The sequence below is a fragment of the Vitis riparia genome, chromosome 8, assembly GCF_004353265.1.
Source record: "Vitis riparia cultivar Riparia Gloire de Montpellier isolate 1030 chromosome 8, EGFV_Vit.rip_1.0, whole genome shotgun sequence".
In the NCBI taxonomy this organism is placed as follows: domain Eukaryota; kingdom Viridiplantae; phylum Streptophyta; class Magnoliopsida; order Vitales; family Vitaceae; genus Vitis; species Vitis riparia.
The window spans coordinates 10,940,527-10,964,151 of NC_048438.1; the positions used below are offsets into that span (position 1 = coordinate 10,940,527).

At 36.9% G+C, this 23,625-nt stretch overlaps 2 protein-coding genes across 4 annotated transcripts; one reads left to right on the plus strand and one right to left on the minus strand.

Annotated features, from left to right (window-relative positions):
- Positions 1-1,637: 1,637 nt before the first annotated feature.
- On the minus strand, positions 1,638-17,095 carry LOC117919627 (phospholipid-transporting ATPase 1-like). Of its 3 annotated transcripts, none has more exons than XR_004652109.1 (9): positions 16,695-17,095; positions 14,375-16,246; positions 11,665-12,007; positions 10,698-11,478; positions 10,353-10,476; positions 9,853-10,072; positions 4,727-5,185; positions 4,317-4,618; positions 1,638-2,637 (listed from the first exon to the last, which is right to left on the minus strand). XR_004652109.1 is itself a non-coding variant. In XM_034836834.1 (9 exons), exons 2-9 carry the CDS (start codon positions 15,795-15,797, stop codon positions 2,597-2,599), a joined length of 3,576 nt encoding a protein of 1,191 aa, XP_034692725.1. In that variant the 5' UTR covers positions 15,798-16,246; positions 16,695-17,095; the 3' UTR covers positions 1,638-2,596. The 3 variants fall into 3 exon arrangements, 2 of the variants coding, with proteins under 2 accessions (XP_034692725.1, XP_034692724.1); XM_034836834.1 differs by having other exon boundaries at positions 4,434-4,618; XM_034836833.1 differs by having other exon boundaries at positions 4,428-4,618.
- A 1,696-nt stretch (positions 17,096-18,791) lies between these two features.
- Positions 18,792-21,891, plus strand: LOC117920934 (transcription elongation factor TFIIS). Its single transcript, XM_034838638.1, has 2 exons — positions 18,792-19,168; positions 20,497-21,891. The coding sequence occupies exons 1-2, from the start codon at positions 19,004-19,006 to the stop codon at positions 21,433-21,435; spliced, it is 1,104 nt and encodes a 367-aa protein (XP_034694529.1). The 5' UTR covers positions 18,792-19,003; the 3' UTR covers positions 21,436-21,891.
- The last annotated feature ends 1,734 nt before the right edge of the window (positions 21,892-23,625 follow it).

A 23,625-nucleotide genomic window follows, 5' to 3' on the forward strand; every position in this document is an offset into this window, starting at 1 on the left:
TAAAATATGATATTTTAAAAAGTAATGTATTTTTGGCACAATACCTGTATTAACGGGATATCTGCCAGAGCAAGTGCCAGCAAGGCCAAAAGACTGAGAAGGGTAGATAATGGCATTTTGGTCATTAACTCCCCACATGGGATATGAATAGAAAGCTCATGACAGCTGGATCAAACCCAAAAAAGGTCTAAAAAAATAATATATTTGAAAAAAAAAAAAAAAAAACAGTACTAGATTACTAGATTCTAAAGAAGATACCGGTTTTGAGCACATGGTATTATTGACCATTCTTGGGTGGGCCCTGGGCCTTTGGATAAGGCTGGTTGTTGGGCTTCAATGAGTGAGCCCACCCTGTAGAGGGAAAAAAAAAAACAAAAAAAGTTTCGAGACGTCGCTTTCACCCACCCTTTTAGTTTATTGTCTTTCTTTCTTGGCTTGAGCAATCAACTTTATTCAAAACATACAAATATTTAGAGGTGATATTTGACAAAAAAAAAAAGAAAAAGTAACATCCAAAATCAAATAGATTTCAAATCTTGGCAAAGAAAATATTTTCTTGTGAATTAATATTTTCAAATCTGCTACACTCTCAAAAAAAAAATAATAATAATAATAAATAAATAAATAAAAAATAATCATTTTTTGTAATTCCATGAAAGAAAAATTCGAGTATAAAGAATTTGTTTTTGAGTGTCGCATTCATGGAAACTGCATTTTCAGAATTGATAGTAATAAAAAGTTATTAATTTTAAGCCCCGGAAGAGGGAGAGGGAGAGGGAGAGAGAGAGAGAGAGAGAGAGAGATGTATTCAATAATAGAGCTGAATGGCCCAATTCCTATAATATTTTTGGGCTGCCGCAGAAAGACAAAATATCAGGTTGTGCCCAGTGCCCAGTGGCCTCCTCAATTCAACCCCAAATCCATGGTTGATGGACTCCTTTCAACACCACTTATTATCTGATGTCCATTTCTCACATGTCATATGAACATATACATATAACCAACCAAACATATCATCATTAAATCCCAAATTGAAAATGGACCAAAATGCTTATAAATTCCAAACCCAACTCCTCTAGCCTTAAAATATCATGCAGATGATAGGGATTGAAAGATGTGGTCACAATTTTATTTATATTTGGAAATGGCATTGTATCTAATGGAGGTCCAAACAAGACCTATACATGTATGGTACGGAAGGCTTATTATCCTCTTCCTCTCTAACCCACTTGAAATTATATTTCATATGATTAAACTACAATTATATTTCATTATTTTTCTAACTGTGGACTAAAAAGGAATACCAATTACAACCATTTTGCTGAACCAGGCAGCAAACCTTCTGCCAAGGATCTACGTATCAAATTTCCATTTACCTCCAATGTTGAAGGCAAGCAGATGTCATTGACAGTGGGAGGGAAGACAAACCCAATTTCGGTGTCGACCCTACAAGCAAACATTAGGATTCTCATCTCCGACTTTATTACTACCCAGTGATTCAGACCCAATTGGTTGGCAACTAAGGATTCCATATCCTCCCTCTAGAGTCAAATGTCATCGGCAAGGTTTCCATGAGTTCAAATGGGAGTTAAATGGATCATATAGTTGTAATCAAGATTTCCATTCACTAACAATCATAAAAAAAAACCTTCCCTGGATCAAAGCAAATGTGTAATCCAAATAAAGATTACACTGTTGGCAGTAATAAATTGAGCATATCTCACTAAGTTGCTGATTCAGAAGAGCCACAACCTCTCTATACATAATGAAAATTTTGATCTCAAGGTTACATCAAGATCTCCGACTTGCACAATAAAAGGAACTTTCTCCTTCATAGTCTGCCATCAGCGGTTATTTAAACAATCTACAGGTTCCCCACCGGAAAGCACGTTAAGATGGTGCAGAGGCAGAGGAGGATAAGAGGCCTATAAAAGGAGTTGACCATGTCCTACGTCTTTCCCATCAAGGAGGTGCATAGAGACGTTGGAGATGGAAAACAAGAAAAACAAGGCAATTCGCATTCACTCTCTCCTTCAAGGGCTTCTGCCTCAAACCATATACACTCGGTGCCAATGGCTGAGGCTGAGGGGTTTGTTGTCCTTCTAGGTAGAGGGATGCGATTTGCCCTGCCCTGCCCTTAATAAGGTATCCATGATAGCACTCCTCTGTTCAAGAGCATCGCTCCTGAAGGTGGAAACACAACTGGATGGTGATCAAGAAACAAATGACTTGGGATGTTTATCAACTTTCTTTCTCTTTTTCTCATTCCATTTTTAAAGTGTGAGAAATGACACACCTGATCTTTACAGAAAACTATTATACACTTCGGTCTTTTCACACTTTATGTGTATGCCCTGGTTATGGACCCCTACAATCTGTGCCAAGACCAACCCTCATAATTCTCAACCATATTGCTTGAGATACCTGAGTCATGATTTTATCCTCCTTTCTCCAGCCTCTTTTTTCTTCCCTGACCTGAATCATCCAAATCACATTCTTTGTACACCAGCCCTCCCTCCTTGGCATGACCATTGTCCATTCTTTCCTTTCATTCTGTAACTGGTTACCCTGAATTTACTTCCTTGTCAACTGTAGATCATTTGTCCCACATGCTGGCAGTCAACTTGTATAAAGCATCTGAAGACAGAGAAAACCAATATGCAAAAACATCAAGGTCCAGCAAAAACTGAGATATAGTAACTGTCTTTAACAGATAAGAACCTATATCTAACATTTCTTTATGATTTCCCAATCCCATTACCTGGCAAACAAAATATCTCCACAAATACTATGAAACTACTATAAAAAAACAAGATGGGTGCTTTCAGACATCTCAGGAAAAAGGAACTTTCCCATAGCTTTAATTTATACAGCAGTTGCAACAACTTAACTCGGTTTTCAGACTTTCAAAGGGGTTCAATTTATAAAATGTATAGGGTCATTTTTCAAGAAATGGCATAAACTGCATCTTTTATAAACACATTGTGATGATTCCTATCCTTCATGCAGAAGGATTCCGCTTTCAAAGGAGTGATATGATTCAGCTTGAAGGTGATACAAGGAGAAGAGGACCTTTGAAAAGAATGTGGGTTGGGACCATGCAATATCAAGGTATATCAGTAAATTGAAGACATCATCCTAGAAAGAGTTAAACGGCCATAAGATTTTGTGCAGTTGACCACATGTAGTTGTTTAAGACCATGTTTTGAGTTGAATAGTTTCCTATTAGTCACACTTATTTATGAAATAAACTTTCTTGTTCCTTTTCCTACCCTTTAAAGTTCGTCAAAAGCAAATTGTTCTAGACTTGACATACTATGTTACATATATACTACGTATTTAAAATTTTATATATGAAATGTTCATTGGATCACTTCTAAGAAGATTTGTGAGCATTTTAACAACTATAAAATTCACTAACCTAAATGCCCATGTAGTGGCAAGTAGTACTAAACAAAATAAAATAAAATAAAAAGGAAGGAAAAGGAGGGGGGGACAGAGAACATCAACATCATTTAATTCTTATTCTTGTAATAACAGAAACAAAAAGGGGAAAAAAAAAGAGGAAAACAACAGAAAAAAAAAATAGTGGTACTTAAGTTTCCTTTCATTCCTATTCTTTGTTGGATAAAATCATTTCATTTTAAGTTGTATAGGAGGACCTGGCATGTGGTACAATGAATATTCTTTCTTATTCCCCTTTACCCCCCAAGAAAGATCATTTTTGAATAAAATCATTTAACATGTTCAGAAAATGGTCATTTTTCAATCAATTTCAAACATGAAAAGTATTTGCATTTTTTAAAACGCAAAAAACAATATTTTGGCATTTGTTAAATTTTCGGGAAATTTATTCTTGTAAACAGTTTTAGAAAAGCATGCAATAAACATGTTTAGAGTTTCATGTTCTTTTTTTGTGCCCCCCCAGAAAACAGAAAAAAATTTCTCATTTTGCTACCAAGCAATAGCTTCTACATCGTTTACATGGATAAATCATCACAATCTCCCAAAACTTTAAAATAGTAAAGAAAGGCACCCTCGTCCACATCAGTCACTGTGTAAAATGAAATTCATCACCCAAAGTTTTTTGATAGGCAAAAAGTAAACAGCAATCTATCACGAAAATAAAGGCTAAATTGCAGTAAATCTGGCAATAAATAAGCAAAATATCAAATAATTAATGCATAATGTATCAAAACAATCAACAAAATTGAAAGAGATAGATCCACACAACCTGATTCTAAATATTTTAGAACGCAAGCTGTTAGCAGCAAATAATATTGTGATTATGCACCATGAATGATATATTCACTCACCATGGGATTTCACAACAGAGCACCAGAGGAATGCAACATGGTGGACAAACTCAAGAGAAGCCATATCAAAATATGAACTGAGTAGAGAGTAATATACATGTCAACCAGAACCTTTACTTGATTTTGAAGGCAAATTATCAGGCTGGTCTCCCAGTATCTCAGCTTCTCTAGCTATCTGGATATCCGAAGGCCAAAAATTCTGACGTATAACTTTAAAAAGAAAGCGAGGAAGCAATGCTATGGTTAGTATAAGAAAAATAGACAGCCAATAGGAAGGTGACTTTGCCAGATGATAAATTGTCCTGCCAAACATAGAAAATATTGGAGTTATATTATAAACCTGAAAAAATGAAGATAAATCATAAAAAGTGTAGCGTAAAAAATTAATGACTATAAGGGAGGAGACTAACCCGTAATTGGGGAAGATAGGTATAGAATCCACTGCAATCAGACAAGCATATGTAATGATAATTGATCCCCATACTGCAACATGAGTAACGAATATCCATCGTTGAACGTCCATTGCCAAGTGTACATTCACAAGAATAACAACAGTGATTGTCCACAAACTACCCATACTCCATATATCAATTGAACTCTCGCTATAGATGAAAACAGGTATATAAAAGATAACAAGACTCTGCCATAGCGTGTCAATCATTGTGATCCAGAAGAGGCTCATATTGTAACTTTCCTGTCTATGTCCCGCGCCATAAAGTCTTGGATACTGGAGTAGTGTCTCATCATTAAGGTCCTTATCCAGAATGCCAACAACAATGGTAGGGATGGAGGTATAGATAAGTGAATAGAATACACTGCTCAAATCTGTTAATGCCGAAGTTGTTGAAAAAGCTGTGGACAGTATATACCTACAGATACAAAGGAAAAGCATCTTAATATTTTTTTTTTTATAAGAAGCTACTTTAGGTCTGATAACTTCTTGAACTGAAGCATGACAAGTAATTCAGTGAAAACAGAACTGTACACTCTGGATAGATAAATCAACCAATAATACTCGATGGTTACTCATTTAGCCCATAAAAGGTATTCACACAGTATGAGGGCAAAATGAACTTGGACAAGAAATTGTGGACAACCTTTCAAGAATCCTATGACAATCTTCAAAGTGACCAAAAACCCAAGTCTTTACTCGCAAAACATTTCAAGACAACATAAAATAAGTGCAAAATATATAGGATCTTTTTTCTTTATGTGTAATATCATCATACCATCCAATCCTGGATGATTTTGTCTTCATTCAGAAAACACCCCTTTCAAAAGTAGTTTTATTGTGACTGCTAAAAATCATCATTAGAAATATCAGCATCTTAAGAGACCATACCATGGCTAAATGCTAGTGATCCTGAAAAGGGCCTCCAACATCCATTTCATGGACCAATCAAATCGACATTACACTTGATGGAGTAATGATAGATGACAAATCCAAAGAGAAATTCATGTCATCCTACATGCATTTGCCTGATGGTTGTTGACAATTTTATTTCGTATAAAAATTAGAAACCTTAGCATAGTACGAAAGTAGAGATTTGGGAATTATTCAACATCAAAATAATTCAAAATTAAGGAGTTATCAGGAATATATTGGAAAAAGTTGAGCACATACAAATGAAACTAAGAAAAGCAATGAATGTAAAGAAAGGAAGACCAATATTTTATTATTCAATATTCATAAGGAAAAATTATAAAATTTCACTTGCAATTTGGATTTATTTGTCAAATTTGAGATATGAATAACAAATTCAATAATCAATTATTCATATGATTAAACAGGATAAACCCATTTTTCATTCATTTCATGAAAAGGTATGATTAGAGAATTCTGGGAAAAAAACCAAAAACTTGTCTATGGCTAAACGTCAAAGCTTAAGCTTTAGATTAAATAAATGAATACAAAAAGAAAAAGAAAAAGAAAGTTAACCAAATTCGAATTATATTCTCTTAGATATTATCCCTCTTTAAGAAATCATTTTCACATCAAATGGTTTATTCACAAAATATTTCCAGAATTTCCAAATCAGAAATCATTAAGAATGTGCCACTTGGAGAAACATCTAGTGCTTGTCTTGGTGCCATTTTTTTTTTAAACTTTTCTTATGAGACGACTCTAATGATTTCCACACTAAGCTGTTCTTTCTTTTTTCTTCCTTTTTTTCCTAATAACAAGGGCAACCCCCTATTCCCTCATCAAGCACAAGGACTAAGAGTAAATACAAATAAACACAATCACCTTCAAACCATGTATGTCAGCAAATCCTGTTTATAACCCTTGTGGCAGCCAAACCAAAGATGCCCAGATTTATGGTTTGCAACCATGCTAGTTAAGATAGTGCCTTAAACATATTCTGAATTTCTTATTCACAACCAAGCCCTCTCCAAGAAAGCTCCTTTATTTTACATCCTAAAGGCTATTTCTTACATCCGCTCAAGTGGGGTGCACCAACGAAGAGCTCGTGACAGAGGAGTCAAGGTACCCTGCTTCTTCTCCTTCCTTTTTGTTTCCTTTGGAGGTGCAGGTTCTCTCTTCTTCTTCTTCTTTTCGGGAATGGGTTTTGAAGGGGACTGTGTGGCCAGAGTGGACGCAATTTCAGAAGGAATGGAAGGGGAAATCCTCCACCGCCCATTGAGGATTTTATGGGATGACAGGAGTTCAGTGGGGTGTGCGTCTGGCAAGATTCAGGAGCTGGTAGAGACTAGGCTTGGGGATAATGACTCTGATGAAGGGTGGTAGAGGTTGAGAGGCCGTTAGCTGAGGATTAGTCCACCAGTTGTCTTGCTCAGTTTGGTGACTGTCTGGGCATGCCTACGAAGATTTTCGAGGTGGAAATTTTAACTTCGTTAAAGAAGATGAAGATGAGAAAGGAGCAGAAAGCTCAGGTGGCTGGCGGCAGTAGGGTCAAGGTTGGATCTTCAACGTTCGAGAAGGAGCTTTGAAGGTTGGAATGTACAGTCAATTTCAAAGGCTTTGGTAGCGGAAGAGGTCAAGGGTGGGAGGGGTAGGTCAATGATTCAATCGGTAAATGAAGCTTAGAATTATGTTATGGAATGTGAGAAGGGCTAATGACTTCAACAAAAGAAAGGACATTAAGTCTTTGGTTAAATCTCAAAGGGCAGACTTGGTCCATCTGCAAGAAACCAAGATTCAGGAGATATCTACTGGTTTGCTTTGTTCTCTTGGCATGGGCAGGTTCCATGAGTGGGGTGCTTTGAATTCGCAAGGTATGTTTGAGGGGTCCTGATTTTTTGGAATAACAAGGTGCTAAAGTTGATTGGCTTGGAGGTGGGAGAGTTCTTGATATCTTGCTGGTTCAAGAATTGTGAGGATAATTTCCGTTGGGTCTTTTCTGGGGTATATGTCCTGACTGTGAGCAGATACAAAGAAGCTTTTCAGGAGGAGTTAGGGGCTATCAGGGGCTTGTGGCAGGACCCTTGGTGTGTAAGTGGTGATTTTAACATATCAAGATTCCCTATGGAGCGGGACAGTAACTCAAAGTTGTCTTCTGCTATGAGAAGATTCTCGGAGATAACTGAGGAATTGGAGTTCAGGGACCTTCCCTTACAAAGGGGTTCTTTTACTTGGAGAGGTTGTTAGAATTTTCAATCTCAGTCAAGATTAGATAGATTCCTAGTCTTAGAGGGTTGGGAAAGCCATTTTAGTGGGGTGGCGCACAGCCTTCTTCCCAGACCTATTTCTGATCAGCATCCCATTTTGTTAGACAAGGGAGGGTTGAGAAAAGGCCTTACCCCTTTCAGATTTGAGAACGTGTGGTTTAGGGTGGAAGGTTTTAAAGATTTGTTGAGTTCTAGGTGGATGGGAATTTAGTTAAGAGGTTCTTTTAGCTTTATTTTGGCTCAGAAGTTGAAAGCCATAAAATCTTCCTTGAAGAGCTGGAATCAGGTGGTGTTTGACAATGTTATTTCCAGAAAGGAAATTGGCTTTGAATCAGGTGATGTTTTGAGATTCTATGGAAGGGACCAGGCCCTTAACTATGGAGGAGTAGAATGTTAGGCAACTGGCTAGGGAGGAGTTCAAAAAGTGGATTTTGTTGGAAGAAGCTTCTTGGAGACAAAAATCAAGGGAGTCATGGTTGAAGGCTGGGGATAAAAACACTGGTTTCTTTCATAAAATGGCTAATGCCCATAGGAGAAGGAACTCCCTGGTCAGGATCAAAATAAATCGACATTGGGCCCCTGAGGAAAGTGAGATTAAAGACAGCGTGGTCCAAGCTTTTCAGTCTTTGGTGTTTGAAAATGGGGACTGGCGTCCCAATTGTTTGGGGTTGGATTTTGATGTTTCAAGCATTGATGAGGCAGCTTTGCTGGAGGCCTCGTTCTCTAAAGAAGAGGTATTCAAAACCCTCTTGGATCTTAGTGAAGATAAAGCTCCAAGCTCGGATGGTTTTTCCTTGGTATTTTGGATGTTCAATTGGGATTTTGTGAAAAATAAGGGTGATGTGTTTCTTTATGGACTTTCATGAGCATGACAGATTTGTGAAGAGTTAGAATGATTCTTTCTTGGTTCTTATTCCAAAGAAAGGAGTATTTGAAGATCTTAAGGACTTTAAGCCTTCCCTCTTCAGTGAGAGAGACGCTCACAAGTTAGCATGGGTCTTTTGTGGGTACGAAAAGGAAAAAGGTGTGGCGGGCTGCTCCTTTGCACCTTTTTTGGACAATTTAAAAGGAAATGAATGGTAGGGCATTTGAAAAAAAAAAAAGCATTCTGTTCAAAGGATTAAACTTAATTTTTTGTGTAATATTTGGGTGTGGTCCAATTTATTTATAACTCTTGGCCCTTCTTCTATTGCAGATTTTGTGGATTGGATAAGGTCTTATCAAGGGGTGTCATTTTTGTTGTCCCTCTTTGATTTTTTTGATGGCATCTTAGGCGTCCGTTGTATACTCCTAGTGTACTTTGGGACACTTTTTGGTGTTTTTCTTATTAATATATGTTCTTTTTATCTATCAAAAAAAAAAAAAAAAAAAAAAACCAAGCCATTTCAAGAAAGCTCCCCTATTTTTTTTTGATAGATAAAGCTATATAAGATAGAAGAAAGCTCCCCCATTTTACATCCTAAAATCCTACTCTTAAATTTGTTTTTTTGTTTTTTTTCCATGCACATGTCATTTGTTTTCTAATCCCTAGGTTTACCAGTAGTCTGCATAGGAATCCCATCAAATCCTGAGACCTTAATTTGAAAAAACTATCTACAACCATATTCTGAGAACTTAATTTGAGAAAACTTATCGACAACTATATTCATTTTTTCTTCTTCTGAAACTATATCCATTTTTTCTTGTCCTGAAACCATATTTCAAGACAGAAGTTGCATCACATTCATAAAAAGTTCCAAGTTCTATCAGAATGTATAGAAGACTAGGAACTAAACAAAGCAAGTGCACAAACATCAAACCTCGGTCACATAAAAAACTTCAAATTCAGCCAATATCAAATACATAAAAGACAATTAAGAGAACTGGGGGTTAACGGGAAAAAAAAAAAAAAAAAATTCATAAATACCAGAATAGCATCAAAACAAAAACAGCATTGCGGTAGAAGTTGTAAAGAACCAAATAACCAACACGCTGATAATTCCAGTGTCCATGCACCAGAAGCAATCTTTTCAGAAACCGAAACTGTCCCATTGCAAAATCCGATGCCATTACTGCTTGACGCCCCTCCTGACCACATATTCCCACACCAACATCTGCCATTTGAATCATTGAAACATCGTTGGCACCTGCACAGGTGTCAGTAGTAAGAGGAAGGAAAGAGCAATACCAGCCTAGCAACCAATGTGTGTACCCAGAAGAGGGGAGGGGGGGTGGTGTGCAGGCAAGCACTTGTATGAGTTTGTGTGTCTGCATCAGTATGTACATTAAATTTAAGAAGAATAACAGCACTGCACCCAATCAAGGGTGTCTGTGGGTCTTTGTTGACACTTCCCACATACACACATGCACACTAGCTCCCCATCTCCCGTCCCCAACAGCAAAGGAATTATTGAAATAACAACTCACCATCTCCTATAGCAAGTGTCATATCATCAGTACGACTCTTAATTAGATCAACAATTCCAGCTTTTTGCAAGGGTGCAACACGACAGCAAAGGACAACCTTACAGGAAGTTGCAAGGTCGAAAAGCTGTTGAAAAGTTAAAAAAAAAAAAAAAATGTTACCATGAATATCACATTCAGCATGAAGTTATGTATTTATAGTCTGGAAGCCAAACCAACAATATTGTGTGTGCGCTTGAAATCATAGAATAAAAATCAAGCTATGTTTCAAGAATAAGCAAATGAGCACTCAAAACATATCATGTTGCAAATCAAAGCTTTCACTTGAAAGAGGGTAAAGATGCATGCCTCTGACTCCAGATCTTTCTCTAAAATGTACACCAGGCTATTCCCATCAATTATGAGTGCATGTGATGCGCTCAGCATCTCTTCTTCCTTCCCTGAATGCTGTTGTGGCATGGTAGAAGACTTTGTGTTGTCCAGAGTGACTTCAGCATCCTTTTTATATTTCAAACACTTACTTCCACAATCTAATGATTTCACAAAATATTTGGCCTTAGCATCAGCCAAAAGACTTCTACACTCATCCTCTGAATTCCCATTTATAATAATCTGATTCATATCTGTAGTCAGGAGTTTGCTAGAGAGACCAATTGAAATCGCTGTCTCCTGCTTATCTCCAGTTAGAACCCAGACCTTGATTCCAGCCTGCCGAAGAGACTCAATGGCTTCTGGTACACCATCCTGTAGCTTGTCTTCAATCCCAGTAGCCCCAAGAAGATTTAACTTGCATTCAATGAAAGCTGCTGTTTGACGAAGTTTTACAGATCTATCAGTCAATGAAGTGCTTGCATCTTCATACTTGCACTGCCACTCTGAAAGTTCCTCATCAGTGAGATCCCTAGCAGCAACTACAAGTGTGCGTAAGCCTTGTGATGAATATTCGGTCAAATGGCTCTGAGTTGCAGGCCTTACATGACTATTCCTCCCACTGTCTTCTGCTAAAATGCTAAACATTGAAGAATCAGCACCTTTCACCAAGACTTTCACAGTATCATTGGGGAATCTGATGACAACAGACATTCTTTTGCGCACGCTATCAAACTCATGCAGACCCAACAGATCCAGCCTAAATTGCACATAGAAATAATGAAGTAATTAATCAATGAATACACAACTTTAAGCAACATAGCATTTGGTATATTATTTTTATTATCCAAATATTCAATTCTAGAGCAGCAACCAAGTAATAAAAAACAAGGATAGTTGGAGAATGTACCAAAAATGCACAGTATTAAGTAAGAGGTTATTCTACCTTAGTTTCTCGCCATTGACATCAATCACAATATGCCCAGATGTGCGCTCAAAAAGAGTATATCCATAAGCAGAAGCTGCAGCAACTAGCGCTTGCTCATCAGGAGATTCACCCTGATAATTGATAGCTCCTACATAATCATGTAATCCACTCTCTGTGCAACTAGCAGATGGAGTAGGAATAGGGATCACAGTATTACATGCAGCCAGTGTGAGGAAAAACTCATGTGCTGCAATCCTTTCATCTCCAGCTAGGTCTTTATGCAACAATTCCATGAGTTCATTATCAATGGCAATTTGAGATTTAAGCTTCTGTCCCCTTCCCTCTACAGTTGTTGCATGTACTGAAAAAAGGTCATATAAAATGGGGGTCAACAGGGAAAACTGGGAATGCTGTAAGCAGGAATCACCTCTATTTTTTATTTTATTTTTAATTGCTTGGTGAATCTCCTCTATTGAGTGACCAAATATACAGTGTTCAAAGAGATTGACATTAACTGAACATGACCAGCATTGTGCACAGCATCACAAACTAGAAAGTCTAAGTGCCATGTGCTAAAAACCAAGAGAAATAGTGATTGCAATTGTTGAAAACTGCTATGTGCTAAAAAACCAAGAGAAATAGTGATTGCAATTGTTGAAAACTGTAGTCTCTTTAGGAAGAGGCACTATTGCATATTACACAATGATAATATGATAGTTTTATCATTTGAATAAGAGTGTATGGTCTCTGTGTCTCTGTGTTTATGCTCCCAGAATGGCATAAACTGCATCAGACAATAAAAAATAAATTAAAAAAACAACAACAACAACAACACTTATTCTTGGCCCAGTTTGAAAGTTCCTTTATCCCAAATTCCAGCAAGCGATATTCCATTTAAGATCTCCTAAAATCCTAATTTGTTCAGTTCAATTCTCACTCAAAACTCCTAGTCTTATAATCTTCAAAGTTTATGATAGGCAATAAGAATAATATTAAAAGCCTCATAATCTTCCAAGTTTGAATTGAAATTTATATCAAATTTATATTAGAAAAAAAAAAACAAAATAAAAAAAACTGTTATATAAAATTTTTAGTTGTGTTTGCCTGTTAAAACAATGGAATGTTATATGAAACTATTCTCTTATCTGAAAAGCAAAAGCATTAGCCATCAACTATGATAAATGGTTTAACCAGAATTTTATTGAACTCATAAAGCTAAAATATCTTTAATTTTACCTATAAAAAAAAATTGAACTCATTAATCTAAAAGAAAACTGAATGTGGTATAGAAAGGGATCTAAGCTATGGCTACATCTTCTATACCTTTTTCATATTGCATGCTATCTAATATTAATACTTCTTAAATCTTTAACAACAATGTTACCCATCTGTCAATATAGCATAGTAGATTTGTTAGAAGGAGGCTCCCTGCTTAGAGGGTTAGTCCTCATTCTGTCTTGTGTGGCATTTAAGAACAGAAAAATTGGTGGACTTTTACAGGGAAGAAAGAATCAGTTTTTAAGCCAAAAAGGAGAAGCAAAAAAAAGTTAATATTGGATTTTTCACTCCAGAGTCCCAGATTCAAACCGCCAGGGTTTCTTAACCACACTAAACTAACTCTTTCTCCTAACCTGGTGATAGAATAGTGAGAAGAGAAGGGATGGGTCCTTTGTGGGTAAGAAGAGAAGGGAAGTTTGGAGAGCAGGCCCCTTATGCATCTTCTGGATGGTTTGGAAGGTAAGGAATAGAATTGTTTTTGAAGATGGCGTACTTTCCATCCAAAGATTGAAAGTTCTTTTGTTTGTTTTCTTTAGTTAGAGACTAAGTTGTTTATAAAGGATGGTCCTTCGATGCTAATTGGTTTCATTGATTGAATAAGCTCTCGTTGAGGGTGGAGATGTTTTTGTACCTCCATTTTGGCAGCCTTTTTTGTTCTATCTGTGTGGGGATGGGCGTATCTATCTTGTATACCTTGAGTCACCATTTTGGTGCCTCTTTTTAATATATATACTTCTCTTTACTTATAAAAAAAAAAAAGGGTTATAGGTGATTTTCTTTAGACCAGGGCTCTCCCGGTATCTTATGCTTCTAATAGACCGTGCTCTCTTCTTTTTGGTGCTGTTTAGTGGGTACTTGGCTTTAAATAGGAAAATAAATACCCAACAAAGCTACTAACCAATTTTGAGGTCAGATGCATGCTGGCATTTCATTTATGCAAATTAAACTAAATGAAATGTATGCGCAAATATATGAACCTAATTCTAGAAGTTATATATTGTAAGCTAGAGATGCTAAAAGAACAAGAAGAATGCCAAAACAAGCACAATGAAAAGAGCTAATGAAGAGAGACATGACCTACTATGCCATGAAAACATCATACAAAACAAGGTAAAAGAAGAATAAGGCCCTGGATAGAATAGAATTGTGAAATTTGTTTAGCCAGCCCCAAAAAGTTGACACAAGGCAACACTGTGCATATATTAAAACAAACAAAAAAGAGCAGGAATAAACAAAAAAAAAAAGGAAAGAAAAAAAAAAAGGCATAACAAAACCAAGCATTATGCATTTGAATGAATAAGACAAGAGGAGCATTTCACAGCTTTTCTGAACGTTGTGAGGAGATACTCCAATAATGCTGAATTTAAATTGTTTAACAGGCTAGAACTACAACTGGATCTTTATCAAAAACTCGACAAAGTTAGAAGGTAAAATGAATATACTGATTTACCTGAACCATTTTCCTCCAATGGATCAGCCCTAATCAAGAAGCTTCCATAATTCTTCCCATATACACTAGCTCTTCGGAATTCCATTTTGTTTTCAGTAAGTGTCCCTGTCTTGTCTGAAAATACATATCGTACTTGACCCAAATCCTCATTAATATTCAACGATCTGCACTGAAACCTCGTGTCGGAGCTACTGTCATACATATGCTTGTCTTCAATCATAAAGTACGATTGCCCCAACCGAACCAACTCCATTGTAATATACAGAGATATTGGTATCATTATCTGAAACACTATAATAGAACTCAAAAATGAGAAAAAGGTTTCCATATAAATCCCATAATATTTATATGATTTCCCATTAAACCTCCCAGTGGTGAAGTATCTTTTCCTGTAATAAGGCAGAGTGTCAAGCTGGTTTTTGTGTCGTTCAAGCCATAAACCCATTCCAACAGCCACGGCAAGACACATGATAAAAAGAAAAAAAGACAACCACAGGGTCTCTCTGTTCATGTAAATTTCCAGTTTGCTTCTTTTGGAAGGAGAGGCTGCACTGTTCAACATTGCTTTTGTTTCCTGTCCCGCATACACCACTACGCCAATTACCCATTCTGTGTTCTTCAACTGACAACCACGCAGAATGATGTTTGATTGGTTGAGGGGAAATCTTTGCCCATTGAACTCCATATTCGCCTTGAACTCATAAATATTCCTATTAGGTTGTTCACATTTGATGAGCCCTGATATGGCTCCCACATCAAGCACCGTCGAAGCAGTTTCCTGCCTAGCATACCTTGTCTTCAGGTTTGACTCACCATCCAAATTCATTGTCTGAATGTAGGCAATTCCGCTGGGATCACTCGTCCCTAGCAAAACCATGTCACAAGGAATTGTCTCATCTGCACGGATCTTCACCACCTCACCAGCTTGTATCTTTTTCCATTTTTTCTTCTGAAATTGACCAGCATAAAGCACCAGAGCCTCACGGTTGTTCTCCACTTCATCTGACCTGTGCCTCCGCCAATCTTCATAGCCATCTTTAACAGCTGTAACACAAAGCACAAAGAGGAGAGGAAAAAGAGATACTGTTCTCCCAAAGACAGCCAGAGGCGGAAGCTGGTTAAGAGCAGCAATACCCAGAAAATACAAATAAGCAACACGATGGAACTGTATGAAGATGTTCTTGGGCAAGAAAGTGATCAATGTGTACTTGCTAGTCCGGATCCCATTCCCTGTGAACTCATACTTATCATTCGTCCTCCTCCAATCATTTATATAAATCAACCTCGGATCCTCCTCATGTATCAGATCCTCTTCAAACTGCACACTTTTATGGCGACTCCTTTGGGGTTTGTTCCACTTTTCCTGGACTCGAGAAGATGCCCCCGAAATTTCAAAGCTCGTGGAGTTGTTATGCAGCTCCATTGCAGTCCACAATTCCAGGTGTTTCCTCTCCTGTGCGGTGCATTCCAATTCACATCCAAGAAACGACTTTGTGGGTCCTCAAAGATGGAAGATGAGAAAGAAGGATTGGAACGGAGACAGCTAACAGAGCCTATGCTCCAACACGGGGAGCTCAGGATAATGCACCACAGATGAAAGACCCGAAATGATGGCAATAATGGTTGACTGGAACTCACAAATAAATTCCCAATGAAAACATGGTAGAATTGCCCACACCAATTCCACTTCTACGACCCAAAATCAATGTCGGTTTCAATCCTCAACGGATAAAACAACCCAAGTAATTCGAGCTTCCTTCCTCCACAAATGACAACCCATCACACCAAAACACAATCTTCATCTTAAATCAACAACGTTCATTCTCCCCAAACGATCTTTCCAGCTCAATAAATCGAACATATTGTTTAGACCTAACCAAACCAACAAATACCATTAGTTAAAATGCACTCAAACCCCTTATAACATGGACCAAAATACACATTATTATAATAAAAGCGGTTCTCAATCTTGGACAAAATAAATTAAACAGCACAAGCCTAATGAAGACGATGTACGGCCCTCTGCTCCCACGGATCAAAAGACAAAGACCGACAAATGTTCACTAATTTGCAAGTCTAATGATCACCACTCGTACATTCAATGTCGACACATCGCTCACCGCCCCGAAAAACAACGACTGTCTACGGATCCGCAAGAAATGCCAAAACTAGAAATAGACGAGACAATCAGAAAGCCACTGCCCCTTATTTGACCCCAATTCTCACCAAAAGCCATTTCCAAAACACCCACATTACACCCCAAACGCAACCAATTAACAAGATTAAGCACCAAGAAAATTCACAAAATAACGAAACTAACCTCCCAGAGAAACCCTAACGAGCCTCCTCGAGAGACGCGAAGGGGATCAGAGAGATCAGAGAGGTTCTTCAATGCACTGAATACGAAATCATAGTAAAATGGCAGAGCCTTTTTCCCAATTGCAGATCTGAAGCGGTGCCGAATCTCAACTCAGAGTTTTCATGATTCGTTTTTCAGAGAGGCCGCTGCTTCATGCCATGATGGTGATGATGTTGATGATGGCAAACTGTGAAAAAAAAAATTGAAAACAAAAAGAAAAAATAAAATTGTATACGTGAGAAGAAGGATTAGAGGGCACGGTAGGCGATGAAATTGCAGAGAGGCAGAGAGGGACGGATGGAGGAGCAGGAATCTTGGCCCTCTCTCTCTCTCTCTCTCTCTTTTTTTTTTTTTTTTTTTTCACTGCACTTCACTCTTCCTCCTCTCCTTGTCTGTTATTTTACACAAAATTACTATATTAACCCTGTTCTGGATGGACCGCAGGGTCGGGCCTCTATCTTGTGAGTCAGAGGCTTTGGCTTTTGGGTCTGGGGATGGGACTGGCTTGGTTGCTTTTCTGTTACGTTTTGGATTGCAGTCATGACTCATGAGTTATGGACTTTGCATTTTACTCTTTTTAGGCCAGCGTTGCTGACACAGAGCTAGAGTCGTCCGTGAGGCTTCGGATTGTCCCTTCCCTTTTATGTGCTTCCTTTTGTCGATTTTACGAAACTACCCCTTTCATGATTTTGGGAGAAGTTTAACGGTCCTTCCAGATTGTATAGGAGTAACACACGCGTTCCTCGTGAATTCGTTTTAAGAATTCTTTTATAAATTTCGTCAATTTGTATTTTGTAAATATATTTTATGTATATAACTCATTTTTTAAATAATAAAATTTATTTTTTAAAAAAATTATTAAATATATTTAATTATTTATTTACTTTAATATTTTTTAAAAAATAAAATAAAATAAATTTATAAGATATATTTCCTATCTAATTCAATATAATATTTTATCTGTCAACCAAATAAAGTCTTTTACTCTTAAAAAAATTAATTTAATCTTATATAAAATTATTAATATTTTCTATTTTTAAAGTATAAAACATAAATAATTAATATTGGAAGTTCCGTAGGTATTTTCTTATTTTAAAAATCAAATTCATCTATATTTTTTTTACAATTATATTCATCAATTAATTTTATATTTTATTTTAAAAATATTTTAGGTCCTCACAAGATAATCTCTATACTTGAAAAAAAAAATTAATATCAGTAATTTGACATTTTTACCCTTATATTTCTTTAAGAAAAATATTTTGCATGTGAGATAGAGATTAAAAATTTGATGGGGAATAGTTTTGTTTTAAAAAAAAAATTATATTTTATGTTTTTAAAATAGCTAGCATTATTATTCCAAATATGTATTTATTTTATTCTATATATATATATATAAATAAATAATAAAAAATAAATTAAAATATATATTATTTTTCAATGTTTAAAATAAAAAGTATATTATATTATAATATTTTATTGTATGTTATTTTACAATATATTTTTAAAATTTTTATTTTTTAAAAACAATTTTAATTTTATAATAAATATTTTATTTAATAAAATAAGTATATAAAAATAAAAAAAATTGATATATCGTACATCTTAACTTGAAAATTAATATATATGAAAATTTTATTTTATATATATTTGAGATTAACCCATCCAGGATATAAATAATAAATAAATAAATAAATAATATATCTCATTATTAATCATATCTTATATTTATTTAACGGATAAGATAAGTAATGGTCCCATGGACCGTATTTGCTTATTCAACTAAACATGGGAGTGGCACAGAGGCACAGGGATAATGGCTTATTCCAATTATTTCGAGTTGAATTTCGCACAGCGTCAAAGGAAAAAGATGGGTCAGATCCTGGCCCAAACCCGTGCAAATATACCATAAACTCAATGGAGAAACACTGGGCTCAAGTCCAAGCCCATATTATAATCAGCAACAGTACAATTTAAGCCCATAAGGCCCATTTCTGATTCAGGCTCTCAGCACAAAGACAACCGTCGGATCCGTACCCTACCGCAAAATCTTTGTCCCCTTTCACAAACGATTAGTAGGTCTACAAAACAGGGGTGAAAAACACAGTTTCTGTACTACCTGGAGGCAAAATATCAAACTCCGGTCTCATATCACGATGATTCAGCTCTCTGCCGTAGATCCACACGAAGTTCTCCAATAAATTACTTGAATTTGTCGGATCGCCCGAGGTTTCATCCATATAATTCGTCTTTTTTCTCGGATCAGATCGATGGAGAGAGAGTTGGTGGAATTGTTCGAATCGGCGAAGAAAGCGGCGGATGCTGCCGCCACCGACGGAGTTTCGTCGAATGGACCGGAGGTGGGCCGGTGCGTGGATGCGTTGAAGCAGCTGAAGAGTTTTCCGGTGACGTATGAGGCTCTTGCATCGACGCAGGTGTGGTTGGGAATTGCGATTCTGATGAATGTTTGTTTTGGAATTTGATTTGATTGTTAATGTGAGAATATTCTATTATGACTGGTTTTGATATATGTTAATGTTGATTTTTATTTTTAATGTTGAGAAGAGATTGATTTTGTTGAAAGAAAGGGATATTGGGTGTGTTTGGTTGTTTGGAAAAAGTGGTGCTTGGAGGTGAGACAAAAGAAACTGATTTTGTTGGGTGAACTGGTAAAGTTAAAGGTTCAGAGGATGCTTTTCTTTTCGCTTTTGTTATTGGCTAGGGAAAAAAAAAAATTGTGGAGAAATTTTGACCTCTCCTGCCATGAAATTAGGGCATGAGAAAATTCGGAAAAGAAAGCCAAAAACCAGATGCCATCATCTGATTCCATGTATTTACACCTGTGGGATGAATCCACCAAGGAGGAATAATTTTCGCTCCAAAGTTCTTCTTCCAGCTGGCACATTACCCGAGTGTTCTAGATTTCGTACACGATTATATTTTATGCCTCTAAATGTGTTAGAAAAGGAAACCAGAGAAATTGTTGCTAACAGAAACCATTTTCTAACAATTTATGCTTGTAGTCAGTGGTGTGGCCCCTGCACCTGTACTTTTTCTTTTTTTAATTTCAAGTGTTGGGAATATTCTTTAGTTAGGAGGTAGTGTATAGAATCCAATTTGGGAATTCAGAGTAAGTGTCTGTACTGCATAGGAATGTGACCAGGATGCTGCTAGCATTGCTTTCTTGTTAATAGTTGCTGCTCTTGGCATGTAGAAACCCTCTTAGCAGGCTTCTAGTGTGGTTGTATTAATTAAAGAAACCAGATGTTGGTATGTAACTAGTTTCTCTCTCAAGAATTAAGATCAAGATACTTGTAAGTTGTGACTAATTTTTATCCAATTCCAATTAGCTTGTTTTGTGTTCTTGTCATCATCCTTGACAATTAAGCACGCTTTTTTTAAGGTTTTTTTTGGCACATGTAATCAAAATGATGACAATGAACACTGGAGGAGCTTCTTGAATTGTCTTCTCTTTTCCTATTGTCGAGCACATGTAACATTAGCTTTAATGATCCTATATTTATGAAATTTACAATTATTGAACTTACTTTTACATGCACCCCACTACTTTTGCTTATTGTTATTATTGTTGGGTTATTTTGAAGTTTCAATTATATGGCCAGAATATCGGAAATGCCCATACTAATGAACTTGGTGAACTATTTTTTCATAAAAAATAAATTGTTCTATCTTAATCTCTATATTAACCTTTTTCGCATTTGTTGCCCTGACTTTTTCATTTTTATTAAAAAATAAATTTCAGGTAGGGAAACGGCTTCGACATCTCACAAAACACCCTAAGGGGAAGATCCAGAGTCTGGCTTCTGACTTGCTTGAGATGTGGAAAAAGGTAGTCATTGATGAAACAAGAAATAAGAAAAATGGTGGCCTTGATAATAACGGTTCAGCAAAGGCCGAGGTTTCAAAGACAGAGACAGTCAAAGTTGAGATGGCTCATAAGGCAGGAGGGGTAAAGGTTGAGAAGGTTTCAAAGGCTGAAACTGTCAAGATTGAGAAATTTGATAGAGGCAGTTCAACAAAGCCTGGTAGTGTTTCTAGGACAGAAACTATCAAGGTTGAGAAAAGGGTTGAAAATGTGGATGAAAGGAAACAATCTTCCAGTGTGAAGAAACCACCACAAGCATCTAATGGTCCTCCTAAGCTCACTGCAATGATCAAATGCAATGATGCCTTGCGTGACAAAGTTCGGGAGCTTCTTGCAGAAGCTCTGTCCAAAGTTGCTAGCGAGGCTGATGAGGACATAAAGGATGAGGTAAATGCATGTGATCCAATTCGAGTTGCTGTCTCAGTAGAATCTGTAATGTTTGAGAAGATGGGTCGATCCAATGGGACCCAGAAGTTTAAGTACAGATCCATAATGTTCAACATCAAGGATCCAAACAACCCAGATTTAAGGAGAAAAGTTCTTCTCGGAGAGGTGAAGCCAGACAGGCTTATCAATATGAGCCCAGAAGAAATGGCCAGTAATCAGAGGCAACGTGAAAATAGCCAAATCAAAGAGAAAGCTTTATTTGATTGTGAGCGTGGTGGCCCACCAAAGGCCACAACTGATCAGTTCAAGTGTGGTCGCTGTGGTCAGCGCAAGACCACTTATTATCAACTGCAGACGCGGAGTGCAGATGAACCAATGACAACCTTTGTAACATGTGTAAACTGCAACAACCATTGGAAGTTCTGTTAGTGAGGTTGCCATTTATGCTGGATAACTGATCAGCTGTGAAGCTCCATCCCTCTTTATAATCATTCATCATTGGTGCCTGTGGTCTTTGATATCTTCCGAAGACAGTGGTCCTTCAGGTGCATATTTATGTTTTTGTAGGATAATTTGTTAAATGGATAATCAGGCATGTGATGAGGGGGTTTAGATATAGAATCTATGCCTAGTCCTAACAAATTTAGATTGATTTTCATTGAATCAACACATTTTTAATCTTGTGTCAGCTTGTACAAGCGATGCCAAACTTGTTCCATGTGGAATCCATTAAATCTGTTTTCTACTTGGTAGATGTCTTTAAATTAGGAGTGAAGCCTTTCTCTGATTTCAAGTTGAAGTTATGATTATGAACTCAAAGTTGGTCCAAAATTCATCATGTTGCTGTTATTGTTGGTTTATTGTTTTAAATGTTTGCATATTCAAGTTAGTTGTGGCAAATATGTTATTCTACACTATTTTTCTGCTGTCTATATATGTTGTTCATTCTGTTTAGGATGGGGCTTTTCGAATTTGCATTCTGGGTTCCTTTGAAACTTGGATTTGAAAATGAAATAGGGTTATTGGATTTGAAACTTTATTCTAGTGTAGGATTCAATGTGACCCTTCTAACATGTTTGTAACCTTGGTTTTGGGTGTTATCCCACCCCTTGAAATCATTTTAAGTATGTGGTTAGGTAATAAAGTTAATATTATCTAAATCTTGTTTTAATTATTTGGTAAGAAATATATATATGAAATAGATGTGCTTATCAAGAGAAAGTGTTATTTTGAAAATTGGAGTTTTATCACCAATTTGCTTGCGTAGGTGGGGATTCGGTATTATTTTGAATCATTATGTTTCTTTTTTATTTTTAAAATTTGAAAATAATAATAATTTTTATATGAAATGTAACTGGAAGTTAGGGTGAATTGGTCCAAGAGTTGGTTGCCTAGTGCGTGGAAGAGACCTCGATAACATCCGTTGGATTTTTTTAGGCCAAGCCTTGAGTGGGCGAATGCACGCCCCAAGAACCCTTAGGTTGTATACCCCAACTGGACCAATCTGACTTACTAAGGAGTTATCAGCCCCCCAACTATACTCTGCACACCAAAAGAAGGTCCACTACTTGACGCACTCGATCCTCCTCATAAACTCTTGCCCAACAACATCCGTCATGTAGGTGTCACAGGGGCCTGAGCCCATTCACTTTACCAGGGCACCACCCACACTTATGACTCTTATTTGAGGGATGTGTCCTGTCAACACTAGACATTCACACGGTAATCTGTTTTGTTTAGTACATACATGATCGATCAACGGCAAACTCGACACGACACCCCACATATCAATTGTTGCTTACCTCTTCTTGAGGAGAGATTTGACCATCTCATGGGCCAATCGCACATGGTAAATAAACACTAAATGAGCAAGACTTAGCTCTTAGAGTGAGGGAGGTCAGTTCCTACACACCTCAACTCCCTTCAACCTGCAGCTCCCTTCCTTCCTACCACGTCTTTAGCTCAAGGTCAATCCTTTTTTTGTCCCACTTCATTTAATTCGGTCGTAACTTGGTCGTCCAATGGGTGTAGTTGAGGGTTCCCTGAAGGTAGTGTCTTAGTCACCTGTTAACCTAGTTGGATTGTTGGTGGATCGCCCCATCCCCACAAGTTCAAGCACCAACAATGATACTAAAGAATGATGGATGGATGATTGTCTCACAAAAATGCTAAATGGAGTATATAACAATACATGGATGATTAATGGGTGAAGGGAACCCTACTTATATGAGTTGATCCTTGGATCAAACATACTTCTTTGATAATCCTCCCTCTTATCAAACAACGGAGTGTCACACAAATAACAAACTCTATCACAATACTCATAGTCAAGTTGGAAAAAATTCAATTATCTCTTCTTTGAGTGGCTTAAAAAAAACCCAAAGCAATACATTTTCACTGGGCAGAACATAAATTTTTTCTTGAATTACAATCTTTGTACAATTTTTTTTTGTTGGTCTTCGTGATGACTTCGAGTGGGTGAAAGTAAGTTTGAAATCCAAGTCACTCCCATCGAAGTTTGAACTTAAACTTCAGTCTAAGTTTGAACTATAATAGCTTCTTTGGCAATGCTAACTTAGATTGGAATCTTATGGTCTACTAACCATTTTTTAAAGGAAA